Source organism: Callithrix jacchus, chromosome 14 (assembly GCF_049354715.1).
Source record: "Callithrix jacchus isolate 240 chromosome 14, calJac240_pri, whole genome shotgun sequence".
In the NCBI taxonomy this organism is placed as follows: Eukaryota; Metazoa; Chordata; class Mammalia; order Primates; family Cebidae; genus Callithrix; species Callithrix jacchus.
This window is the reverse complement of record NC_133515.1, coordinates 878,996-902,465: the sequence shown is the minus strand read 5'-3', so window position 1 is coordinate 902,465 and position 23,470 is coordinate 878,996. Positions and strand designations below refer to the sequence as shown.

Here is a 23,470-nt window from a genome sequence, read left to right as displayed (position 1 = left end):
AACCTGAGCTGCTGACATGCCGGGGATCGAAGCGTGCGCCAGGATTTTGAGTATTAGGAGAAAAGAAACACCCCTGTCATGAAGCTGCGGGCCCCTTCCTGCTTTCGGAGGTTTTTTATTTTTTATTTTTCATTTTTATTGATTATTTTTTGGGGGACAGAGTCTTGCTACATAGCCGAGGCTGGAGTGCAGTGGCGCGCTCTCGGCTCACCGCAACCTCCGCCTCCCGGGTTCAAGCGATTCTCCTGCCTCAGCCTCCCGCGTAGCTGGGATTACAGGTGAGCGCCAGCCCGGCCAATTTTTGTACTTTTAGCATATACGGGACTTCACCATGTTGGCCAGGCCGGTCTCGAACTGTTGACCACAGGTGACTGGCCCGTCTCGGCGTCCCGAAGTGCGGGGATGACGGCTGTGAGCCTCCGCGCCCGGCGCTTTCGGGGGTTTAAAGGTGCGCAGCGCGGGTGTGACTTCCTGGGAGGAAAGTGGGGGGACCCGTCCTGCGGAGCCAGAGCGCATCCTCCCCGCGGCCCCGTTCGCCGCCTTCCTTCCCCACGCAGGGACCCTCGAGCCCGGCACCACCGCGCGCAGCTCGGAAACGCGCACAGCCCGGGTCGGGTCCCCGAACTCCAGGAGGACGGTCCCCGCGGCGCCCACCCGCTCGCCCCACCCGCTCCTTCCGGCGCCGTGGGCGGGGGCAGAGTCCACCCCTCCCCGGGCCGCCGCACCCGCGCGCCGCTCCCCTCCCTTCCCCTTCTCCTCCCCTCCCCGCCCTCTCCGTCCCTCCCCTCTCCCCTCCCCTCCCCTCTCCCACTCTCGGTCCCCCCCATTCCGCGCGGGGCGGGCTCCGCGGCCACGTGACCCGCGGCCGGGCCGGGACGCGCAGGGAGCGTCGGGGGCAGCGGGCATGCAGCGGAGGTGGGTCCTCGTGCTGCTCGAAGTGCTGTGCTTGCTGGTCGGTAAGAGCCGCGGGGCCCCGGGGGTGGGGACCCTCCCGGGACGGACACGGCCCCGGCTCCGCGCAGCTTTGCAGCGACCGGGAGGCTGCGCGCCCTCGTCCCTCCACGGCCCCGCCGCGCGCACCTGCCAGGCCTCGGGGCCCCCGCGTCTCGGGCCCGGGGGGCTGGGGGGTCTCGAAGCGCCCGGGGTGCCGGGGCTGCCTCCCCGCCCTGCAGCAGGAAGTGGCCGTGCAGGGACCGCGCTCACCTCCCTCCCGCCGCTCCCGGCCCGGGCAGTGATTCACGCGGGCGGCGGGCCCGGGGGGTGGGAGCGGCCGCGGATCTCCCGGCAGGACGTCCGCGCCTCCGCCCCCGGGGTGGGCGCTCTGGGTGCCCGCGGAGGGGCTGACCCGGCCCTGGCGCGCAGCGCGTTCGGTGGGATTCGAACCCCTGCGCCTCGGGCGGGAGAGACACTTGGAGAGAAAAGCTGGGTCCCAGGCTTGGGGGCCTCGGGAGACCCAAACCTGTCCTGCGGGTTTTCGGGCCAGATGGGGGAAGCGGCGTCCCGAGGCCCCCCCAGGGTCCCGGGAACAAAGGCCGAGTGTTTGCTCTGCGGCTGAAGGGACAATGGTCCCGCAGTTCTGTCACCGCGGGGGGCGGGGGTGCGCTCCTCCCCAGCGCGTTTCCTGGTTCCATGGCATCCGACAGCGGAGGCCAAGCCCTCTGACCTCCGAAGTAGGCCCTCGTTAGCGTGGGCCAGGGGACAGCATGAAGTCCCCGTGGGGTGTCTGCCGGCCCTGGGCGCCAGGTCCTGAGCAGCTGTCAGTTAAACGTGTGTGGCACTTTCTGGATGCCAGGCGCTAAGCGGCATGCAGATAACCGAAACGGTTCCCTTACAATGGCCTGAGAAGGAGGTGCAGCCTCGGGGAGACGCCTGCTGGAGGCCACACAGCCGGGGGGGTGGCGGCCAGGCTGAGGGCACCACCATTCTGGAAGCTTCAGCCCATCACAGTGCAGTCCACAGGTTCCAGACGTGGCTGTGGGGGCAGCGTGAGGGTGGGAAGGCTCCCAGGGGTCAAATGAGAAGGTGCCTGTTCCGGGGACCCCAGGGAGAGCTTTCCAGGCAGAAGGAGGCCTGGGGCCGGTTGTCATGGGGGTGTCTGAGTCTCTAGCTGGAGTTACTGGGGCAGGGAGGTCGGAAATGCAGGCCAACCAGTGTGAGCCTCCACCTGCTGAGAGCCGCGGGGAGGGGCTGGAGTCTGTCATTGTCCGGTGACCCTGACCTTCCACCGGGTGGCAATTGCAGGAGCCTCTGCCCTCACAGCAGCGCCAGCCACCGCTGCGCCCCAGCAGAAGCCTCTCTGCCCCATCTGCCCAGCGCTTGCCTCTCCAGGCCCCTGCGCTGCCCCTTCTGTTCTGTATTCCCTCTGCCTCTCCTGCCCTGTGAGGCAGACCTCTCTGTCTTCACTGCATCATTTCCCCAGACTCAGCCAGCATCGAAGGCATGCCGTGTCCTAGGACCCTTGGAGCTGGCATGCAGGGAGGAGTGCGAGGCTCCCTGTCCCTCCTCAGACTCTCAGAATTCAGAAGAGCCACGCTTTTCTGTCCTTGCCCTGCTGGGCCAAAGGACGCCCTGCCTTCATTTCTCTCTGGGGGAGATGCCCCACGGTTTTGCTGTGCACCTGCCACAGGGAACAGGGAGCTGCCCCCGCCCCTGCCCTCTGTAGTTGACTCCGGCTTCCCTGGCCACCCTCGGCTCAGCAGGGCCCCGGGAGCCCCAGTGCCATGTGACACCTTCCGTAAGTGTGGAATTCAAGAGAATGTGCCTTTGATCCCTGAATCACCATGTGGTTGGCATGTGCCCTGGCATGAGGGTCAGTAAAGGGCAGGGGCAAGCATGAAGGCACCTCTACTGTGCCCCTGCTTTGACCCTTTCCTGACTTCTGTGGCCAGCTCTTAGGTTGAAATAAGTCTTGCCTGCTTTAACAGATGTTCATTAAACATCTGCCCTGGCCAGGCTCTGAGCAGGATCCAGGGACTCTGTCCTGAACACGACAGGCCCCTCCTGGTGCTGGCAGGTGGAGGGGGCGAGATTAAGTCCAGTGTCCCAAGGTGACTGCATAATTCCACATGGGACAAGAGGGAAAAAGAGCAGACCTTCCCTTTTATTTTAATTTATTTATTTATTTTCTTTTTATAAATTGAGACAGAGTCTCGCTCTGTCGCCAGGCTGGAGTGCAATGGCGCGATCCCGGCTCACGGCAGCCTCCACCTCCTGGGTTCAGGCAATTCTCCTGCCTCAGCCTCCTGAGTAGCTGGGTTACAGGCACGTGCCACCACACCCGGCTAAACAGACCTTTCCTTTTATGAGGGGGACGCCCGTGGGGACAGCCTGGAGGGGAGATGAAGCTGAGCAGAAGTGAGAGTCACTTTGGTGCCCGGCATGTTGTCTCACACCTGTAATCTCGGCACTTTGGGAGGCAGAGGCTGGGGGGGTCTCCAGCCCGGGAGTTTGTGACTGGCCTGGTCAACATGAGACCCCGTCTCTACTTTTAAAAATAAAAATCAGGGCCGGGCGCGGTGGCTCACGCCTGTCATCCCAGCACTTTGGGAGGCCGAGTCGGGTGGATCACGAGGTCAAGAGATCGAGACCATCCTGGTCAACACGGTGAAACCCCGTCTCTACTAAAAATACAAAAATGAGCTGGGCATGGTGGCACGTGCCTGTAATCCCAGCTACTCGGGAGGCTGAGGCGGGTGGATCACGAGGTCAAGAGATCGAGACCATCCTGGTCAACATGGTGAAACCCCGTCTCTACTAAAAATACAAAAAATTAGCTGGGCATGGTGGCGCGTGCCTGTAATCCCAGCTACTCAGGAGGCTGAGGCAGGAGAATTGCCTGAACCCAGGAGGCGGAGGTTGCGGTGAGCCGAGATCGCGCCATTGCACTCCAGCCTGGGTAACAAGAGCGAAACTCCGTCTCAAAAAAACAAAAAAAGATATTTTGGGCAGAGAGAAGTGTGTGTGCAAAGGCCCTGAGGTAAGTGTTTGCTGGGTTTGTTCAGGGAGCAGAGGGGAGCCGTGAGGGGGAGAGGGCCTGGGGAGTTCGTGTGCATCCGAGGGCGGTGGGAAAGGGGTGTTGCTTGAGCCTCCCACGTGCTGTGAGGAAAAACTCTTCCTTGCTGTTGGTGGGAGCAGCGGTGGGAGGCCTCAAGGCCAAGGCATGTGTGGGGGCCCCACGGCCCAGCTTGTTGGAGAACCTCGCAGCTCCCAGGCTCTTCTCCCCTCCAGCCTCCCTGCCCTTCGCTGTCCTGTCGCTGGTGAACACTCCGTACAAGCGAGGATTTTACTGCAGGGATGACTCCATCCGGTACCCCTACCGTCCAGACACCATCACCCATGGGCTCATGGCCGGGGTCACCATCATGGCCACCGTCATCCTTGTAAGGCAGGAGGGGTTCGGAGGGACAGGGCAGGGGGGTGGGATGGGGTACAGGTAAGGTACGGCCTTACCCTGGGTTCCTGACGGGGGGTGGCACAGCCCTGCCCTGGAGGTCTTTGGGGGGCTGGGGGACACGCCCTTGTCCCGAGTGGTACTTGTGGGTAATAGGAACCCCCCTTTGCTTTTTGAGACAGAGTTTTGCTCTTGTTGCCCATGCTGGAGTGCAATGCAGGATCTCCTCTCACTGTAACCTTCATCTCCTGGGTTCAAGTGATTCTCCTGCCTCAGTCTCCCCAGTAGCTGGGACTACAGGCATGTGCCATCACACCTGGCTAATTTTGTATTTTTAGTAGAGATGGATTTCACCATGTTGGTCAGGCTGGTCTTGAACGCCCGACCTCGGGTGATCCACCCGCCTCAGCCTCTCAAAGTGCTGGGATGACAGGTGTGAGCCACCGAGCCCAGCTAGGGCCCCTTTAGAGTCCCCAGCTCTGCAGCAGCCTTGGGGAGGCCCATGGGGAGGACTGAGGCCCAGTGAGGGCCCACAGCTGACCGGGACCCCCGCTGGTTGCTGCGGCTGCCCCCCACACAGGTCTCGGCGGGAGAAGCCTACCTGGTGCACACGGACCGGCTCTATTCCCGCTCCGACTTCAACAACTACGTGGCTGCCGTATACAAGGTGCTGGGGACCTTCCTGTTTGGGGCGGCTGTGAGCCAGTCTTTGACAGACCTGGCCAAGTACACAATCGGTCGCCTGCGCCCCAACTTCCTGGCCGTCTGTGACCCGGAGTGGAGCCGGATTAACTGCTCGGCCTACGTGCAGCTGGAGAGGGTGTGCAGGGGAAACGCTGCGGACATCACTGAGGCCAGGTGGGTGTGGACGAGCAGCCTTCACTCCGGGGGGAATGGGAGCTGAAGCCGGATGGTGAGGAGCCAGCAGGCAGGTGGTCAGGCAGGAGTGAGGCCTCAGGGCCCCAGGTGCCCTGCAGACAGCAGGAGGCCGGGGGGAGCATGCTCTGTCTCCCCTGAGTCTCAGCCCTGCCCTTTTCGCTGTCTTCTTACCATCTCTACTGATAGGTCCTTAAACGTTTCACCTCATCGTCCTTTTTAAAAAATCAAAATATTGGCCCGGTGCAGTGGCTCACACCTGTAATCCCAGCACTTTGGGAGGCCAAGGCGGGTGGATCAGGAGGTCAAGAGATCGAGACCATCCTGGTCAACATGGTGAAACCCCGTCTCTACTAAAATTACAAAAAATTAGCTGGGCACGGTGGCGTGTGCCTGTGATCCCAGCTACTCGGGAGGCTGAGGCAGGAGAATCGCCTGAACCCAGGAGGCGGAGGTTGCGGTGAGCCGAGATCACGCCATTGCACTCCAGCCTGGGTAAGGAGAGCGAAACTCCGTCTCAAAAAAAAAAAAAAAATTGTATAAGATAAAAGTCACCATTTGTACAGTTCATTTTTAGTGCATTCACAATGCTGTCCAGCCATCTCCTCTACCTAATTCCAGAATATTTTCATCTCATCAGAAGGAAACCCCGCAGCACGGATAACGTGGCAAAACCCCGTCTCTATGACAAATCAAAAAATTAGGCCGGGCACACACCTAATTCTTTTAATTAGGAAAAGAATCTGGGCACAGTGGCTCACAGCTGTAATCCCCGCACTTTGGGAGGCTGAGGTGGGTGGATTACCTGAGGTTGGGAGTTTGAGACTGTCCTGGCCAACAAGGAGAAATCCTCTCTCTACTAAAAATACAAAATTAGCCAGGTGTGGTTGGCACACGCTTGTAATCCCAGCCACTCGGAGGCTGAGGCAGAAGAATTGCTTGAACCCGGGAGGCGGAGGTTGCGGTGAGCTGAGATTGTGTCATTGCACTCCAGCCTGGGCAACAAGAGCGAAACTCCATCTCAAAGAAAAAAAAAATAGCTGGGCATGGTGGCGCGTGCCTGCAGTCCCAGCTACTGGGGAGGCTGAGGCAGGAGGATCACTTGAACTCGGGAGGTAGAGGTTTCAGTGAACCGAGATTGTGCCTACCCCAGGCTGGGTGACAGAGTGAGACCCTGTCTCAAAAAAAGGAAAGGAAAGGAAGCAAAGGACCCTTGTATGCACTGGCTGTCACTCCTCCCCCAGCCCCTGGCAACCGCCGCTATCCTATTTTCTGTCTGTGGATTTGCCTGTTCTCAATGTTTCTTATAAATGGAATCATACACTATGTGGTCTTTGGTGTCTGCTTTCTCTTTTTCTTTTTCTAATTTTTTTTTTTTGAGACGGAGTTTCGCTCTTGTTACCCAGGCTGGAGTGCAATGGCGTGATCTCGGCTCACCGCAACCTCTGCCTCCTGGGTTCAGGCAATTCTCCTGCCTCAGCCTCCCGAGTAGCTGGGATTACAGGCACGCCCCACCATGCCCAGCTAATTTTTTGTATTTTGAGTAGAGACGGGGTTTCACCATGTTGACCAGGACGTTCTTGATCTCTTGACCTCGTGATCCACCTGCCTCGGCCTCCCAAAGTGCTGGGATTACAGGCGTGAGCCACTGTGCCCAGATTCTTTTCCTAATTAAAAAAATTTAGGAGGGGCTGTGCAAGATGGCTCATATCTGTAATCCCAGCACTTTGGGAGGCTGAGGTGGGCAGATCACCTGAGGTCAGGAGTTCGAGACCAGCCTGGCAAACATGATGAAAATCCATCTCTACTTGAAATACAAAAATTAGCTGGGTGTAGTGGTGCATGCCTATAATCCCAGATGCTCAGGAGGCCAAGGCAGAGAATCGGTTGAACCTGGGAGGCAGAGACCGCGGTGAGCCAAGATCGTGCCATTGCACTCCAGTCTGAGTGAGAGAATGAGACTCTGACCAAAAAAAAAAAAAAAAAAAAATTTGGCCACACGTGGTGATTCACACTTGTAATCCCAGCACTTTGGGAGGCTGAGGTGGGCAGATCACATGAGGCCAGGAGTTCAAGACCAACATGATCCACATGGAGAAATCCCATCTCTACTAAAAATACAAAAGTTAGCCCGGCCTGGTGACGGATGCCTGTAATCCCAGCTACTCAGGAGGCTGAGGCAGGAGAATTGCCTGAACCCAGGAGGCAGAGGTTGCGGTGAGCCAAGATCGCACCATTGCACTCCAGCCTGGGTAACAAGGCAATTCTCCTGCCTCAGCCTCCCGAGTAGCTGGGATTACAGGCATGCGCCTCCATGCCCAGCTAATTTTTGTATTTTTAGTAAAGACGGGGTTTCACCATGTTGACCAGGATGGTCTCGATCTCTTGACCTCGTGATCCACCCACCTTGGCCTCCCAAAGTGCTGGGATGACAGGCGTGAGCCACTGTGCCCGGCCCTTTCTGTTTTTTTTTTTTTCTTTTTTCCCCAGCATATGTTAATCTTTTTATTGAATTGAGGAATTTAATGAATCTCTGACTTTCAGTGGAGTGTTTAACCTATTTATTTATAGTCAGTGTAATCACTGATAAGGAAGGACCCCTCTCATTTTGTTTAGGGTTGCCTACGTTATATCTTCCTTTTTCAGTTCCTCGTCACTGTCTTTTTTTGCCTTTAATTTTTTTTTTCTTTTAGTGATGAGGGTCTTACTATCTTGCCCAGGACTTGAACTCCTGGCCTCAAACCATCTCTGCCTTCCAAGTAGCTGGGACTACAGGCATACATCACCACATCTGGTTGGTTTTTACATTTTTTTTTTTTTTTTAGAAATATGGTCTCACCATGCTGCCTAGGCTGGTCTAGAATGCCTGGGCTCAAGCAATCCTTCTGCCTCGGCCTCCCAAATTGCTGGGATTACAGGTGTGAGCCCCTGAGGCCGTTCAGGCTAAATAATCTTTTTCTCTCTTTTTTTTATTTTGAGACAGAGTCTGGCTCTGTTGCCCAGGCTGGAGTGCAGTGGTTTGATCTTGGCTTACTGCAACCTCCGCTTCCTGGGTTCGAGCAATTCTCCTGTCTCAGCCTCCCCAGTGGCTGGAATTACAGGTGTGTACCACCACACCTGGCTAATTTTTGTATTTTCATTTTTATTTATTTTATTTTTTGAGACAGAATCTCACTCTGTCACTCAGGCTGCAGTGCAGTGTATAGTGGCATGATCTTGGCTCAGTGCAACCTCTGTCTCCTGGGTTCAAGTGATTCTCCTGCCTCAGCCTCTTGAGTAGCTGGGACTATGGGCATGTACCACCACATCCTGCTGATTCTTTGTATTTTTAGTAGAGATGGGGTTTTATCATGTTGGCCAGGCTGGTCTCGAACTCCTGATCTCAGATGACCCACCCACCTTAGCCTCCCAAAGTGCTGGGACTATAGATGTAAGCCTCTGTGCCCGGCCAGGCTGAATAATCTTTTTTTTTTTTTTGAGACGGAGTTTCGCTCTTGTCACCCAGGCTGGAGTGCAATGGTGCGATCTTGGCTCACCGCAACCTCCGCCTCCCGGGTTCAGGCAATTCTCCTGCCTCAGCCTCCTGAGTAGCTGGGATTACAGGCACGCACCACCATGCCCAGCTAATTTTTTTGTATTTTTAGTAGAGACGGGGTTTCACCATGTTGACCGGGATGGTCTCGATCTCTTGACCTCGTGATTCACCCACCTCGGCCTCCCAAAGGGCTGGGATTACAGGCATGAATCACCGAACCTGGCCCAATCTCCAAATTAAATAAAAAGAAATCTTCCCTCAGTTCCACGGATGGGAGAAAATCCTGAAAAGAAACGCAGTGAAAACGGAACCGGTGCTGCCTGCTTGCCCCTGGGTGCTGGGTTCAGGCCTCAGAGTCTTCACGGGTCACAGCCCCAGCTGGAGACTCTGATTCTATGATCAGATAACTGGACAGGGCAAAGGGAGCAGCCTCTGCTCCTGGGATCTGGTGGCATGTAACGTCAGCAGCTCCCGTGTGGAACTCTCCCTTCTGCGGGAGGGGCGGGGGCGAGGGGAGGTTGGAAGATGCCCAGTGAGTCACCGGCTGCCTCTCCCCTCAGGTTGTCCTTCTACTCGGGACACGCCTCCTTTGGAATGTACTGCATGGTGTTCCTGGTGGTGAGTCCGTTTCTCCGGGACTCCCTTCCCTGGACCTCGGTTTCACCAGCTGTAAAATGGGTGGGTCGTGGTGGTGATGGGAGGGCTAACTGACTTGTTTGTAAAAGCAGGAGGCCCTGGGTTGGCCGGTTTTGTGCCCCCGGCCTCGGAGCTGCCATCTGTGCAGTGGGCCTGGGGGTGCCTGGCAGGGCACAGGCTGAGGCGTCCTCTCCTGTCCCAGCTCTACGTGCAGGCGCGGCTCTGCTGGAAGTGGGCACGGCTGCTGCGGCCCACAGTCCAGTTCTTCCTGGTGGCCTTTGCCCTCTATGTGGGCTACACCCGCGTGTCTGATCACAAACACCACTGGAATGACGTCCTTGCTGGCCTCCTGCAGGGGGCGCTGGTGGCCGGCCTCACGGTGAGCTTCTGACCCCGACTCACCCCTGTGCTGTCCAGAGACCACTCCCTGCCCAACCCTGGTCCTGCCCTGTACACTTGCCCCACGGAGTCCTCCCCTGGGTCCCCTTTCTCCAACCCTGGTCCTTCCCTGGGACCCCTCCTTCCCCCCATTTCTCCCCTGTGACCCCTACCCCAAACTCCAGTCCTTCCCTGGGACCCCTCCTTCTCCCTGATTCCTCCCCTGGGACCCCTTCCCCAACCCCAGTCCATCCCTGGACCCCTCATTCCCTGGGATCCCTCCTTCTCCCTGATTCCTCCCCTGGGACCCCTTCCCCAACCCCAGTCCATCCCTGGACCCCTCTTCTCCCCATTCCTCCCCTGTGACTCCTTCCCCCAATCAATCCATCCCTGGGACACCTCCTCCCCCCATTTCTCTTCTGGGACCCCTTCCCCCCAACCCCAGTCCTTCCCTGGGACCCCTTTTCCCCCCATTTCTCCTCTGGGACCCTCCAACCCCAGTCCATCCCTGGACCCCTCCCTTCCCCCCCACATCCTCCCCTGGGACCCCTTACCCCAATCCCAGTCCTTCCCTGGACCCCTTCTCCCCATTTCTCCCCTGGGACCTCTTCCCCCAATCCTAGTCCTTTCTGAGGGCCCCTCCCTTCCCCCCATTACTCCTCTGGGACCCCTTCCCCCAACCCCAGTCCATCCCAGGACCCCTCCCCTACCCCCCACATCCTACCCTGGGACCGCTTGTCCCAACCCCAGTCCATTCATGGAACCCCTTCTTCCCCCATTCCTCCTGGGGACCGCTTTCCTCAACCCCAGTCCATCCCTGGGAACCCTCCTTCCCCCATTCCTCCCCTGGGACCCTTCTCCCCAAACCCCAGTCCTTCCCTTGGCACCTCCTTCCCCCAGTTCCTTCCCTGGGCCTCCTGCCTGCACACCCCAGTCCATCCCTGGGAACCCTTCTAACCCCATTCCTCCCCTGGGACCCTTCTCCCCAAACCGCAGTCCTTCCCTGGGCCTGTCAGCACCCCAGTGCTCTCCACTGGTCCTTCACTAAGAGGGCTCTCTTCCCCCCAGAGGCACTCTTCCTTTCATTGCCCACCTAGGCCGCCTGCTCCCACTGGGACCCTGCTCCTCCCCCTCCTGCTCATGCCCATGTCCCTGGTGCCTGTCCAGCCCCTGCCCGGTCTCACCTTCCTCCTCTCTGCCAGGTCCGCTACATCTCCGACTTCTTCAGAGCCAGACCCCCACAGCACTGCCCGAAGGAGGAGGAGCTGGAACGGAAGCCCAGCCTGTTACTGACGGTGACCCTGGGAGAGGCTGACCACAACCACTATGGGTACCCACACTCCTCCTCCTGAGGCTGGACCCCGCCCAGGCAGGGAGTGGCTGAGTCCAGCTGAGGCCAGCCCCCCAGGTGGTCCCTCTGGCCCTGGGTAGGCACTGAGGACTCCGGACGGGGACCCTGGGCTGATGGGAGCGGTGCGGGCTCTGCTGCCCCCCACCCTGCACTGGACTGGGGTCTGGGGATGCCTAGGTAGCCCTGAGCATTTGGAGGGGGACCTGTTCCCGTAGCTCCCCACATATCCCCATTCCTTTATGGGGTTAAGGGACTGAAAGATCAGATAGTTGCTATTTTGTAAAATGTAATGTACGTGTGGTTTTTAGTAAAATACGACATTGGTTTGATGAGTGGTCTCAGTGCCTCCATTCCTTACGGTCGTTCAGGGACGAGTTCCTGCCGTCAGAGGCGACTCACCTGCTGTGATGGTGGAGGGCAGCAGCCAAGCCCGCCCTTGCGTTTCTCCCTGCACGGCGCTGGGTTCAAGGGTCAGCTGGGTCAGCATACCCCTCCCCTCTGCTCATGTCCGCCCCTGTGCACCTGGGGGCCCCGCTTCTGAAATGGGTAATTCAGGGGCTGATTTCCCTGAAGTGATGGCAGAACATACAGAGCTCGCTTTTTCAACAGGAGGGTAAAGAGTACATTTGTCTTTTGTACAGGCTGTCACTTAAGTGTCTGCCGATGTTGTGTTTGCACCTGTCTTACTCCCTCACCCTGCAGGCTGTTCCTATCAGGACTTAGCCTACGGGAAGGGTGGTGTAGCCCTGGGGGGCAAAAGTGCAGCCTGGGAGCCCCACCCAAGGGGCTGCGATGGAGACCTGCCCTTGGTGGATGGGAAGGAAGGTGACCCAGACCCTGCAGAACTCCAGCTGAACCTCAGGGACTCGCCTCCATGCAGGTGTCAGATGGGATCCTGGCCGGGAAAGTCACACTGAACCCTCCCAGGTACCCTAGGATGCCACAGCAGGCAGTGACGCCCGAGGACGAACGAGGCTGTGTCTGGGCTCAGAACATGTCTCTGGCAGTGGGTTCCCAGCCAGATCCCACCAGCAGAGTCACCTGTATCAGGAGCAAATGGGAATGACCCAGGTGCCCTGACAGCAGCCGACACCTCCGTCTCCTCCCAGGTGCAATGGCCTTGAAAACCAGGACCACAGTGAGGGTTGAGCACCAGTCTCTGGGTGCAGCTACAGTGCACAGGACTTCGGTGTGATCTGCTGCAGGGCAGGTGGTCATGGTGGGACCAGCAGTGAAGACTGAGGAGAGGAGGAAGTTTGGAGTGAGGGAGAGGATGTGGCTGAGTCCGGCTGCTGGCTTTGTCTGGGGGAGTCTGTTCTTCAGAAAGAGCATGTGCACCCCACGGCTGTGAGAGCAGAGAACAAGGGCTGTACTGACCAGACCCATCCACAGAGGGTCCTCAGGAGCCGGAAGGGCCCAGCTTTGGGAGCCGGTGGCCTGTCTCGCTGTCTGGGTGCTGCCCAGCTGGACTATGCATGCGCTGCTCTGCATGTGTTGAGAAAAGCCGGGACGCAGGGTGTCGGGCTCGGAAATTCTCACAGGTTCCCGGTACCAAGATAGCAGGCAGGGTGGCAGTTAGGACACATTTCTCTGCCCACATGGAGCTCTGGGGAAGCTCTCATGTGTAATTTTGGGTTTACACTGCCCACAGCCTTATGGTTTCATGGAAAAAAAATAGTATTTTCTCTCATTGTACAAGGAGGATATTTTTTTCTGTTGTTTCTCACAGGAAACTCAGATTGTTAGCCATGTAAATGTCATTTCCCATGGCTGTGTCCTGCTGGCCTGGCATTTCTCCCACCTTCTGAGGTTAATTGGTTTTTGAAGACCTCCTCCTGGCCAGGCACAGTGGCTCATGCCTGTAATCCCAGCACATTGGGAGGCCGAGGCGGGTGGATCACAAGGTCAGGAGATCGAGACCATCCTGGTCAACAAGGCGAAACCCTGTCTCTACTAAAAATGCAAAACCTAGCTGGGCATGGTGGCAGACACCTGTAATCCCAGCTATTCGGGAGGCTGAGGCAGGAGAATCTCTCAAATCCAGGAGGCAGAGGTTGCAGGGAGCCGAGATTGTGCCACTGTGCTCCAGCCTGGCGACAGAGCAGGCTAGGTCTCAAAAAAAAAAAAAAAGAAAGAAAGAAAGAAAAAGAAAACTCCCCCTGAGTATTTGATGATATGCAAGACTTTTCTGAATGTGTCAGCTACCATATGTTACTCTGGTTATCATACATACCTTATTTTTTAGACACAGGGTGTCATTCTGCTGCCCAGGCTGGAGTGCAGTGGTGCAATTACTGCTCACCGCAGCCTCAACCTCCCAGGCTCAAGCGATGTTCCTGCCTCAGCCTCCTGAGTAGCTGGGACTACAGGTGCGCACAACCACACCCCACTTTTATGCTTACTTTTTTTTATAGGTGCATATGGAAGTATTTAGGAGTGAAATTTTGTGATCTGTAAATTACAATTTTTTTTTTTTTTGAGACGGAGTTTCGCCCCTGTTACCCAGGCTGGAGTGCAATGGCGCGATCTCGGCTCACTGCAACCTCCGCCTCCCAGGTTCAGGCAATTCTCCTGCCTCAGCCTCCCAAGTAGTTGGGATTACAGGCACGTGCCACCATGCCCAGCTAATTTTTTGTATTTTTAGTAGAGACAGGGTTTCACCATGTTGACCAGGATGGTCTCGATCTCTTGACCTCATGATCCACCCGCCTGGGCCTCCCAAAGCGCTGGGATTACAGGTGTGAGCCACCACACCTGGCTATTTATTCCTCAACTGAATTTCTGTTTGAATTGAAACAACAGAAAATCCGAATTTCAATAACATTATTTACATTTTTTACGTTAGTTGCTAGAACCTGACGCAAGAAGGCAGCGTTTCCTCAACCTCACCTGGCAGTGGTGTGGCTTGCAGCCTTCTGGGCAGCATTGGGGATGGGGATTTGGGGGCGTGTGAGCCCCCAGCCTGGCTCAGCAGTGTGGACTGGGCCTTTTCCTAGAGGCTTCTTAGCCGAAAGCCTGATTGCCCACCCCCAGTCTCCTGAACAGCGAGAGGCACATTGTCCTACTGTGTAGAGAATCTTAGTTCTTGCATCTCCTGCCGCATATTTTCAGAAGCTGGACAGCTCCCAGATCCCGTCCTCTGTCTCAGAAATGACTTCTCAAGTCATACCCTGCTGCAGCATTTTGTTAGCCTGTTTAGTTGTTCTTTGTTTTGAGATAGGGTTTTGCTCTTCTCGCCCAGGCTGGAGTGCAGTGGCACAACCTCGGCTCACTGCAACCTCCACCCTCTGGGTTCATGCGATTCTCCTGCCTCAGCCTCCCAAATAGCTGAGATTACAGGCACCTGCCACCACGCCCAGGTAGGTTTTTTGTATTTTTAGTACAGACGGGGTTTCACCATGTTGGCCAGGCTGGTATCGAACTCCTGACCTCAAGTGATCCACCCGCCTCAGCCTCCCAAAATGCTGGGATTACAGGCTGAGCCACTGCCCCTGGCAGAGCCTCTTCTGTGACAGCTGTGATTTGTTGGCTAGAAGCCCAGTTTTGTTTTTACTCTGACTTGCTGTTTTATAAGCAGGCGGCCTAGTTTAGACATTTTAATGGCATTACAGGGATGGGAAATCCCTGGGAAGAACTAGCCGACCAGGCAAGGTGTGTGGTGAGGGCATTGCATGACAGGTGGACCTTTAGGTTATTTGGAATGACTAAGTTACAGCAATGGAATTTATGAATGAATTAGCCAAGTGAGTAAATAGATGACTGAGTAAAGAAGACTTACCTGAGGCTGGGTGCGGTGGCTCACACCTCTAATCCCAGCACTTTGAGAGGTCGAGGCGGGCAGAGCACCTGAGGTCAGGAGTTCGAGACCAGCCTGACCAATGTGGAGAAACCCCGTCTCTACAAAAAACAAAAAAACAAAATTAGCCAGGAGTGGTGGTACATTCCTGTGATCCCAGCTACTCGGGAGACTGAGGCAGGAGAATCACTTGAACCTGAGAGGCGGAGGTTGCAGTGAGCCGAGGTCACACCATTGTACTCCCGCCTGGGTGACAGGAGCAAAACTCCATCTCAAAAAAAAAGAAGAAGACGACTTACCTGTAATTCCGTGGCCCTCTGCCCTCACCTGGAGTCAGGGCAGGAAGGACGACAGATGTGGATGGGAGGGCATCGCTGCAGGTGCTCACCTGTCTGGCTGGAAACCCCTGTGTGGACAGGCAGTGTAGCCACAGCAGCAGGTGTGCTCCCCTCCTTCAGGGGCTTCCTGAGTCCAGGGCCACACCGTAGGCTGCACCTCAGGGACTCCAAAACGGAACACGAGGGACGTTTCATCATAACTGAGCAATATGCACAGCAGTGGATGTATCTAATAGGAAAGGCACTTCTATGCTTTTGGAGGACTCTGGGTGTTTTCCTTACTGTAATCAATCAATTGGTAAAACATCCTAGTCCACATCCTGACCTATTATAGATATTTGAAAGCACCTTTGTCCAGACATTGGACAGTTAGTTGAAAATCCTAGACAGTTAAGTACGTGATTTATAATATTTGTGGACATTGGGATGCAGGGAAGGGCTGGGTGCGGTGGCTCATGCCTGTCATCCCAGCACTTTGGGAGGCAGATGGATCACCTGAGGTCAGGAGTTCAAGACCAGCCTGGTCAATATGGTGAAACCCTGTTTCTACTAAAAATACAAAAATTAGCCAGGTGTAGTGGCGTATGTAGTCCCAGCTACTCAGGAGGCTGAGGCAGGAGAATCGCTTGAACACAGGAGGTGGAGGTTGCAGCACTGAGCTGAGATCGCACCACTGCACTTCAGCCTGGGCAACAGAGCAAGACTCTGTCTCAAAAAAAAAAAAAAAACCCCGCAGGGAGGATGTGACTTCCGGAGCTTAGAGCAGGCACACGTCCAGTGTTAACATCACACAAGAATCCAGTGGCTCCTTGTCACCTCCCGCTGTGCAGCAAATTCTGGACCCCATGGAGACTGAGACACGAACTGCCACCTTCAGAAACTTTTGTCCCGGAAAAGTCCTTGCACTTCAGAATGTCACACCATGCCAGGTGTTGTGCCAGGTGTTTTCTTCTTCTTCGAGGAGACTTGCTCCCGGAAGTACTGTTATCCTGGCTGCCTCTCAGGTGGGAGTGCAGCTGAGAGAGATGCATGTTCACATCATGCAACACGAATTCAAACCATGAAACAGCCACGCCACCTGTGGAGGTTTGTTTTGCCGACCCCGACCTGGGCACAGATGAATGAATGCTCTCTCACGCCCACTACGGTGATTTTGAATGGGGTGGGGATGTTTGTTAACTTCCTTTAGGGGCGGTTTTAGCAAACCCAGCCATGACTCCCTGTACCTTCTTACATTTATTTGGTATAGGTTGAATAACAGAGGCTTTAAGTTAACACACTTGTGGATAATTAACATGGTTGAAAGAGTGGTTTTGAATGATTAAACTTTTGGTTTTGGGCCCAGAGAAAACACCATTCACGTGTGATTCCCCTTCGACCTCCTGCTGAGAGGACCGTACAGCACAGGGTTTACATGAGTGAACACTTAGAATAGAGGCAAAGGGATGTGGGTAAACAGACGACCGGGGAAGCTCGATGGTCCCCATCTTTCACCCTACGGCTTAACATTTTAACCTAATGAACTGGCTGTCTTTAGCCCATTCCGTTAAAACCTTTTGGCCTTCCAAAAGGTTTGAGACTGTAAATTTCTAACTTTCCCTAACATTTCCCTCCTGTTTTGCCAGGCCCCCTGAGTCAATCCCAACGCATGGTGAAAACCACGTTTGGAAACTGTAAGGTGCTGGCTGTGTGGAAAATCACTTGCATCCCCAGCGTTCAACTATAAAAAGACAAGTATTTATACTGAGAAGCACAGAATTTTGTGACTACAGTAAAAGATAACATGAGAGACTCCTGGCAAAATCTGGTGTGTGAAAATGCCCATACATAGATTACAGACAAATATATATCATGCTAATGGAGGTGCCGGTCACACTTTGGACCTTGTAATCAGGAGGCCCTCATCAGACCCTGCGAACCTGAGAACCTAGTTCCAATTCAGCTTCTGCCGACAAGGTGGGGTCAGGTGCTTGGTCACAGCCTCCGCTGGCCTCATAATCTTTGTCTTTTATTTTTATTTTTGAGATGGAATCTTGCTCTGTTGCCCAGGCTGGAGTGCAGTGGAGTGATCTTGGCTCACTGCAACTTCTACGTCCCAGGTGTTGAAGATTCACACTTTGAATGAAGAGATCCCCGCAGACAGGCTTTGTGTGAGCAACGTGGCTATTTATTCAGCTGGGTGCAGGTGGGCTAAGGCTGAAAAGGGCGTTAGCAAAGGGCAGCGGGATAGGAGTTGGTTTTATAGGTTTGGGGCGGGAAGTGGAAAGTTACAGAGTAAGATCAGCTACAGTGGTGGGTTGGGGCAAGGAGTGTACATTTACCCTACGTTCAGTTACAGTGGCAGCTGGGGTGAGGCAGAAGAGCAGTGAAGATGACAGGATGGGTGAGAGGTATTCACATTATCCTAAGAACAGTTGAGATGGCAGGTGGGGTGAGGGGCTTGTCCAGGGAAGCTCTGCTGGGCACTCAGGGACAATGGAAAAGGCAGGCGGGCAGTGGGAGACGATCAGCCCAGGCAGGCAGGACTTCAGACCTTCAGGCTCCAGGCTTGCATATGGAGACCTGACACAGGGTTCAAGCAATCTCCTGCATCAGTCTCCCAAATAGTTGGGTTTACAGGTGCCCGCCACCATGCCCGGCTAATTTTTGTGTTTTTAGTAGAGACTAAAGATGGGGTTTCCCCATCTTGGCCAGGCTGGTCTTGAACTTCTGACCTCATGATCCACCTGCCTCGGTCTTCCAGAGTGCTGGGATTACAGGTGTGAGCCACCGAGCCTGACCGCCTCATAGTCTTTGTCTGAAATACAGGGGCAGCGGTATTCTTTTCAGGGTGGTCCAGGGTTCAGTGAGACGAGTTATGCAGGTCTCTCAGCGAGCGACTTGGACAAGGGAGAGGCTACACAGGTGTCTTCTTTCCACAGTTGCTCAGAGCAATTGTGAGACTGGAGAGTAGCCCAGGTGGGAGAGTGGCCGTGTGCAGGGAGGAGGTGACCCGGTGAGGAAGGAGACCCAAGCATCTAGGGTCACCTCCCCCTTGACTTCCACACTGCATTTCAGTAGAAGTAAAGGGTGGCCGACCGGGCACCACCTTAATCGCCCTCCTATAAATCACAGGCATGGTGTGGGGGAATCTTTCCGGAAGGCGTTGTTTTAACTTAAAGGAGTTCAAGCCCCACCCCACACCCACTCCATGCACCAAGACCCTGGGAAGGCGTTGTTTTGACTTAAACGAGTTCAAGCCCCCACCCCAGGCCCACTCCATGCACCAAGACCCTTGGAAGGCGTTGTTTTAACTTAAATGAGTTCAAGCCCCCACCCCACGCCCACTCCATGCACCAAGACCCTTGGAAGGCGTTGTTTTAACTTAAACGAGTTCAAGCCCCCACCCCACGCCCACTCCATGCACCAAGACCCTTGGAAGGCGTTGTTTTAACTTAAACGAGTTCACAAACAGATGGAGAAACATTCCATGTTCATGGTTAGGAAGAATTAATATCGTGAAAATGGCTATACTGCCCAAAGTAATTTACAGAATCAACGCTATCCCCATCAAGCTACCATTGACTTTCTTCACAGAACTGGAAAAAACCACCATGAACTTCATATGGAACCAAAAGAGAGCCCGCATAGCCAAGTCAATTCTAAGCAAAAAGAACACAGCGGGGGGCATCACACTACCGGATTTCAAACTATACTACAAGGCTACAGTAATCAAAACAGCATGGTACTGGTACCAAAACAGAGATATAGACCAATGGAACAAAACAGAGGCACCGGAGGCAACACAACATACATACAACTATACAATCTTTGATAAACCTGACAAAAACAAGCAATGGGGCAAGGATTCCATGTTTAACAAATGGTGTTGGGAAAACTGGCTAGCCATGTGCAGAAAGCAGAAACTGGACCCCTTCCTGACACCTTACACTAAAATTAACTCCAGATGGATTAAAGACTTAAACATAAGACCTGGCACCATAAAAACCCTAGAAGGAAATATAGGCAAAACTATCCAGGACATAGGAGTAGGCAAGGACTTCATGAACAAAACACCAAGAGCATTGGCAACAAAAGCCAAAATAGACAAATGGGACCTAATGAAACTCCACAGCTTCTGCACGGCAAAAGAAACAGTCACTAGAGTGAATCGGCAACCAACAGAATGGGAAAAAATTTTCGCAGTCTACCCATCTGACAAAGGGCTGATATCCAGAATTTACAAACAACTCAAGCAGATTTACAGGAAAAAAACAAACAAGCCCATTCAAAAGTGGGCAAAGGATATGAACAGATACTTTACGAAAGAAGACATATATGAGGCCAACAATCATATGAAAAAATGCTCATCGTCACTGGTCATGAGAGAGATGCAAATCAAAACCACATTGAGATACCATCTCACGCCAGTTAGAATGGCGATCATTAAAAAATCTGGAGACAACAGATGCTGGAGAGGATGTGGAGAAAAAGGAACACTTTTACACTGTTGGTGGGAGTGTAAATTAGTTCAACCATTGTGGAAGACAGTGTGGCGATTCCTCAAGGCCTTAGAAATAGAAATTCCATTTGACCCAGGAATCCCATTACTGGGTATATATCCAAAAGTCTATAAATCGTTCTACTATAAGGACACATGTACACGAATGTTCATTGCAGCACTGTTTACAATAGCAAAGACCTGGAATCAACCCAAATGCCCATTGATAATAGACTGGATTGGAAAAATGTGGCACATATACACCATGGAATATTATGCAGCAATCAGAAATGATGAGTTCGTGTCATTTGTAGGGACATGGATGAATCTGGAGAACATCATCCTCAGCAAACTGACACAAGAACAGAAAATGAAACACCGCATATTCTCACTCATAGGTGGGTGATGAAAAATGAGAACACATGGACACAGAAAGGGGAGTACTAAACACTGGGGTCTATTGGGGGGAAAAGGGGAGGGCCAGTGGGAGGGGCAGGTGGGGAGGGATAGCCAGGGGAGAAATGCCAAATGTGGGTGAAGGGGAGAAGAAAAGCAAAGCACACTGCCATGTGTGTACCTATGCAACTGTCTTGCATGCTCTGCTCATGTACCCCAAAACCTATAATCCAATAAAAAATTAAAAAAAAAAAAAAAAAAAAAAAAAACGAGTTCAAGCCCCCACCCCACGCCCACTCCATGCACCAAGACCCTTGGAAGGCGTTGTTTTAACTTAAACGAGTTCAAGCCCCCCACCCCACACCCACTCCATGCACCAAGACCCTTGGAAGGCGTTGTTTTGACTTAATGAGTTCAAGCCCCCACCCCACGCCCACTCCATGCACCAAGACCCTTGGAAGGCGTTGTTTTGACTTAACAAGTTCAAGCCCCCACCCCACGCCCACTCCATGCACCAAGACCCTTGGAAGGCGTTGTTTTGACTCAAATGAGTTCAAGCCCCCACCCCACGCCTACTGCATGCACCAAGACCCTGTCACATGTGATTTCTAAAACTGTAACCCCAAGACCCTTTCACGTGTCATATCTGGAATTGTAACCCTGTGTAAGGCGGGGCTTCTGTTTGGTAGAGGAGCTTGGCTGGTGCAATTACGCCGCCTCGCTCCAGCGCGCCCTCTGCTGGTGGCCGGGGGCACTGCAGGGCCCTCGAGCTCACAGCGCTGGTGGAGGACGCGCGCCCTCTGGTGGCCACCCCGCCGCACCACTTGAGGTCGGAGTGCAGCGTCTTCACCGCCATCATTCTGCAAATGCAAACTGACAGGGACCCCAGTGGCCCGTGTGTTTCTAAAAAGGAAGAAGTGACAATTAATTGGAAACCATAAGAATAAAATAAACATGGATTCACATTTTACAATTTGTGGAAAAATTCACTCAACGTAGTCTTCACACTTAAAATGCAAAACTGTCAGAGGTGTCTTAACCACAGTGACTTTATTTTAAATAAAAGCTTTAAAAAAAGCTAAATCTTGGCAGGGTGCAGGGCTCACGAGTGTAATCCCAGCACTCTGGAAGGCCAAGGCGGGAGGATCACTTGAGATCAGGAGTTCAAGACCAGCCTGGGAAAATAGCGAGATCCTCATGTCTACAAAAAATATAAAAATTAGCGGGCATGGTGGTGCGTGCCTGTGGTCCCAGCTACCCAGGAGGCTGATGTGGGAGGATCGCTTGAGCCCAGGAGTTTGAGGCCGCAGTGAGCCAGCCATGACCACACCACTGCACTCAAGCCTGGGAGACAGAGTGAGACACACACACACACACACACTCTCTCTCTCTCTCACACACACACACGTTAAATCTGTTGGATTATATATTTAGGGATTGAGCACCTTTGGTTATAAAATATTTATGGTCGCAGGAACAAGTTAATAACTAAATAAAGACCGAAAACTTACAAAAATATACCAGTACTTTAAGCAAAAAGCATTCTTAATTTAAAAATAAATTTTCAAGGTAATAATACACTCATATATTATTGTTAAAATCAGTAGTAACAAAGAAAAGTAACAATACTCATAGCCCGACACAAACTGATTACAATCCTTTATAAGAGACAACACTATTCTTAATCACCTAGATAAACAAACAGTAAGTAATCCTGTTTGTACGTTAATGTGCTGGGATTACAGGTGCGGTTACTTAATGTAAACACTAAGTAATGTAAACATTAAGTAATTGCACCTGTAATCCCAGAACTTTGGGAGGCCGAGGAGGGCGGATAACTTGAGGCCAGGAGTTGAACACCAGCATGGCCAACATGGTGAAACCCAGTTTCTACTAAAAAAAAAAAAAAAAAAAAAAAAAAAAAGCTTTGCACAGTGGCAGTATCGAGGCCAATGAGGTTTATCTGAGGCGCAATTATTGCTAATTGAAAACTTTTCCCAATACCCCACCGTGACGACTGGAAGTGTAGTCGGCATTGGCAATTTTTGGCAGTCTCTACGGGGATGGAATAAAATAAATAAATAAATAAAAATGGAAAAGAAATATAAAAAATTAGCCGGACGTGGTGGTGCACACCTGTAATCCCCGTTACTTGGGAGGTTGAGGCAGGAGGACCCGTAAACCCAGGAAGCAGAGGTTGAAGTGAGCCGAGATCATGTCATTGTGAGAAGAGTAAAACCCCATCTCAAAAAGTTGTTTTTTCTTTAAAACAGGTGCGTTCCTCCTCTTGCCTTCTTAGGACTCTGTGCTCTGTAACTTAGCAGTGGCTTATAAACGCTTTTAATATCACAAGAGTGTGCGACTTGCCATAAATTCCATTTCGTGTGAGATCCGAAATCCTGTTGTTGGGGTCTGGGACAAGACCCCTCTTCTGGAGACAAAACTGTACTAATTCTTTTCTTTTCTTTTTTTGTTGAGACAGATTCTTGCTCTGTTGCCCAGGCTGTAGTGAAATGGCGTGATCTCAGCTCACTGCATCCTGTGCCTCCCAGGTTCAAGCGATTCTCCTGTCTCAGCCTCCTGAGTAGCTGGGATTACAAGCACCTGCCACCACACTGGCTAATTTTTGAATCTGTAGTAGAGACAGGCTTTTCCAATGTTGGCCAGAGCAGTCTTGAACTCTTGACCTCAGGAGATCCACATGCCTCGGCCTCCTAAAGTACTGGGCTTACAGGCGTGAGCTACCTTGCCTGGCCGGCTTGTATCCTTGGGGATCGCTTGGATGTGGAGGGTGGAGGAAGAGGGGTGTCTCATAGATATCGCTCTTGCATTACCACCTGGGATATTAGGTACAAGGCTCTATTATTGGTGCGAGCCCTGAGAGCGTCAGCAAACAGCTCCAGGCGGTGTGGAGCAACATGCTGTTTTCTTGAGCGCCTGGGTGCGGACCGGCCCCAAGTGAAGCTGAGGCTGGGTGTTTTAGTCTCCTGTGAATGGGAAGTGTTCCAGTTGGACGTAACTGCTCTGTGGTGCCAGACGACCTCTCTCTGATCTTCAGGGGGTCCTTGTCTTCCAGCCTATGTTCTTCTGGCTTCTGCTCGCTTGCTGACCCAGCTGCAGATGCACGTGGTCTTGTACCTTGGGACTGAGCCTGAGGAGGGAGGAGTTATCCCCCCAAGTTTTCAGGCCCCGGGAACAATCTTTTTTTTTTAAATTTTTTATTGCATTTTAGGTTTTGGGGTACATGAGCAGAGCATGCAAGACAGTTGCGTATGTACACACATGGCAGTGTGC

The 23,470-nt window shown here is 53.4% G+C and overlaps 1 protein-coding gene and 1 non-coding gene across 3 annotated transcripts; both read left to right on the top strand.

Annotated features, from left to right (window-relative positions):
* The first annotated feature begins 904 nt into the window (after positions 1-904).
* Positions 905-11,492, top strand: LOC144579112 (phospholipid phosphatase 2-like). 2 transcript variants are annotated; one of them, XM_078348328.1, is made up of 6 exons: positions 905-956; positions 4,228-4,379; positions 4,971-5,248; positions 9,362-9,419; positions 9,640-9,816; positions 11,018-11,281. In XM_078348328.1, the coding sequence occupies exons 1-6, from the start codon at positions 905-907 to the stop codon at positions 11,165-11,167; spliced, it is 867 nt and encodes a 288-aa protein (XP_078204454.1). In that variant the 3' UTR covers positions 11,168-11,281. The 2 variants fall into 2 exon arrangements, with proteins under 2 accessions (XP_078204454.1, XP_078204453.1); XM_078348327.1 differs by lacking the exon at positions 905-956 and having other exon boundaries at positions 4,292-4,379; positions 11,018-11,492.
* Positions 11,493-22,099: 10,607 nt separating this feature from the next.
* LOC118150990 (U4 spliceosomal RNA) lies at positions 22,100-22,240 on the top strand. The gene has a single exon (XR_004739138.1). It is a non-coding gene; the product is annotated as a U4 spliceosomal RNA (small nuclear RNA).
* The last annotated feature ends 1,230 nt before the right edge of the window (positions 22,241-23,470 follow it).

Bases quoted from the DNA above. Each gene is read 5' to 3' on its own strand.
- LOC144579112 (XM_078348328.1), top strand. From the start codon at position 905: ATGCAGCGGAGGTGGGTCCTCGTGCTGCTCGAAGTGCTGTGCTTGCTG. The intron at 4,380-4,970 runs GTAAGGCAGGAG...CCCCCCACACAG, and splicing joins TCATGGCCACCGTCATCCTT to GTCTCGGCGGGAGAAGCCTA. The intron at 9,817-11,017 runs GTGAGCTTCTGA...CCTCTCTGCCAG, and splicing joins CGCTGGTGGCCGGCCTCACG to GTCCGCTACATCTCCGACTT.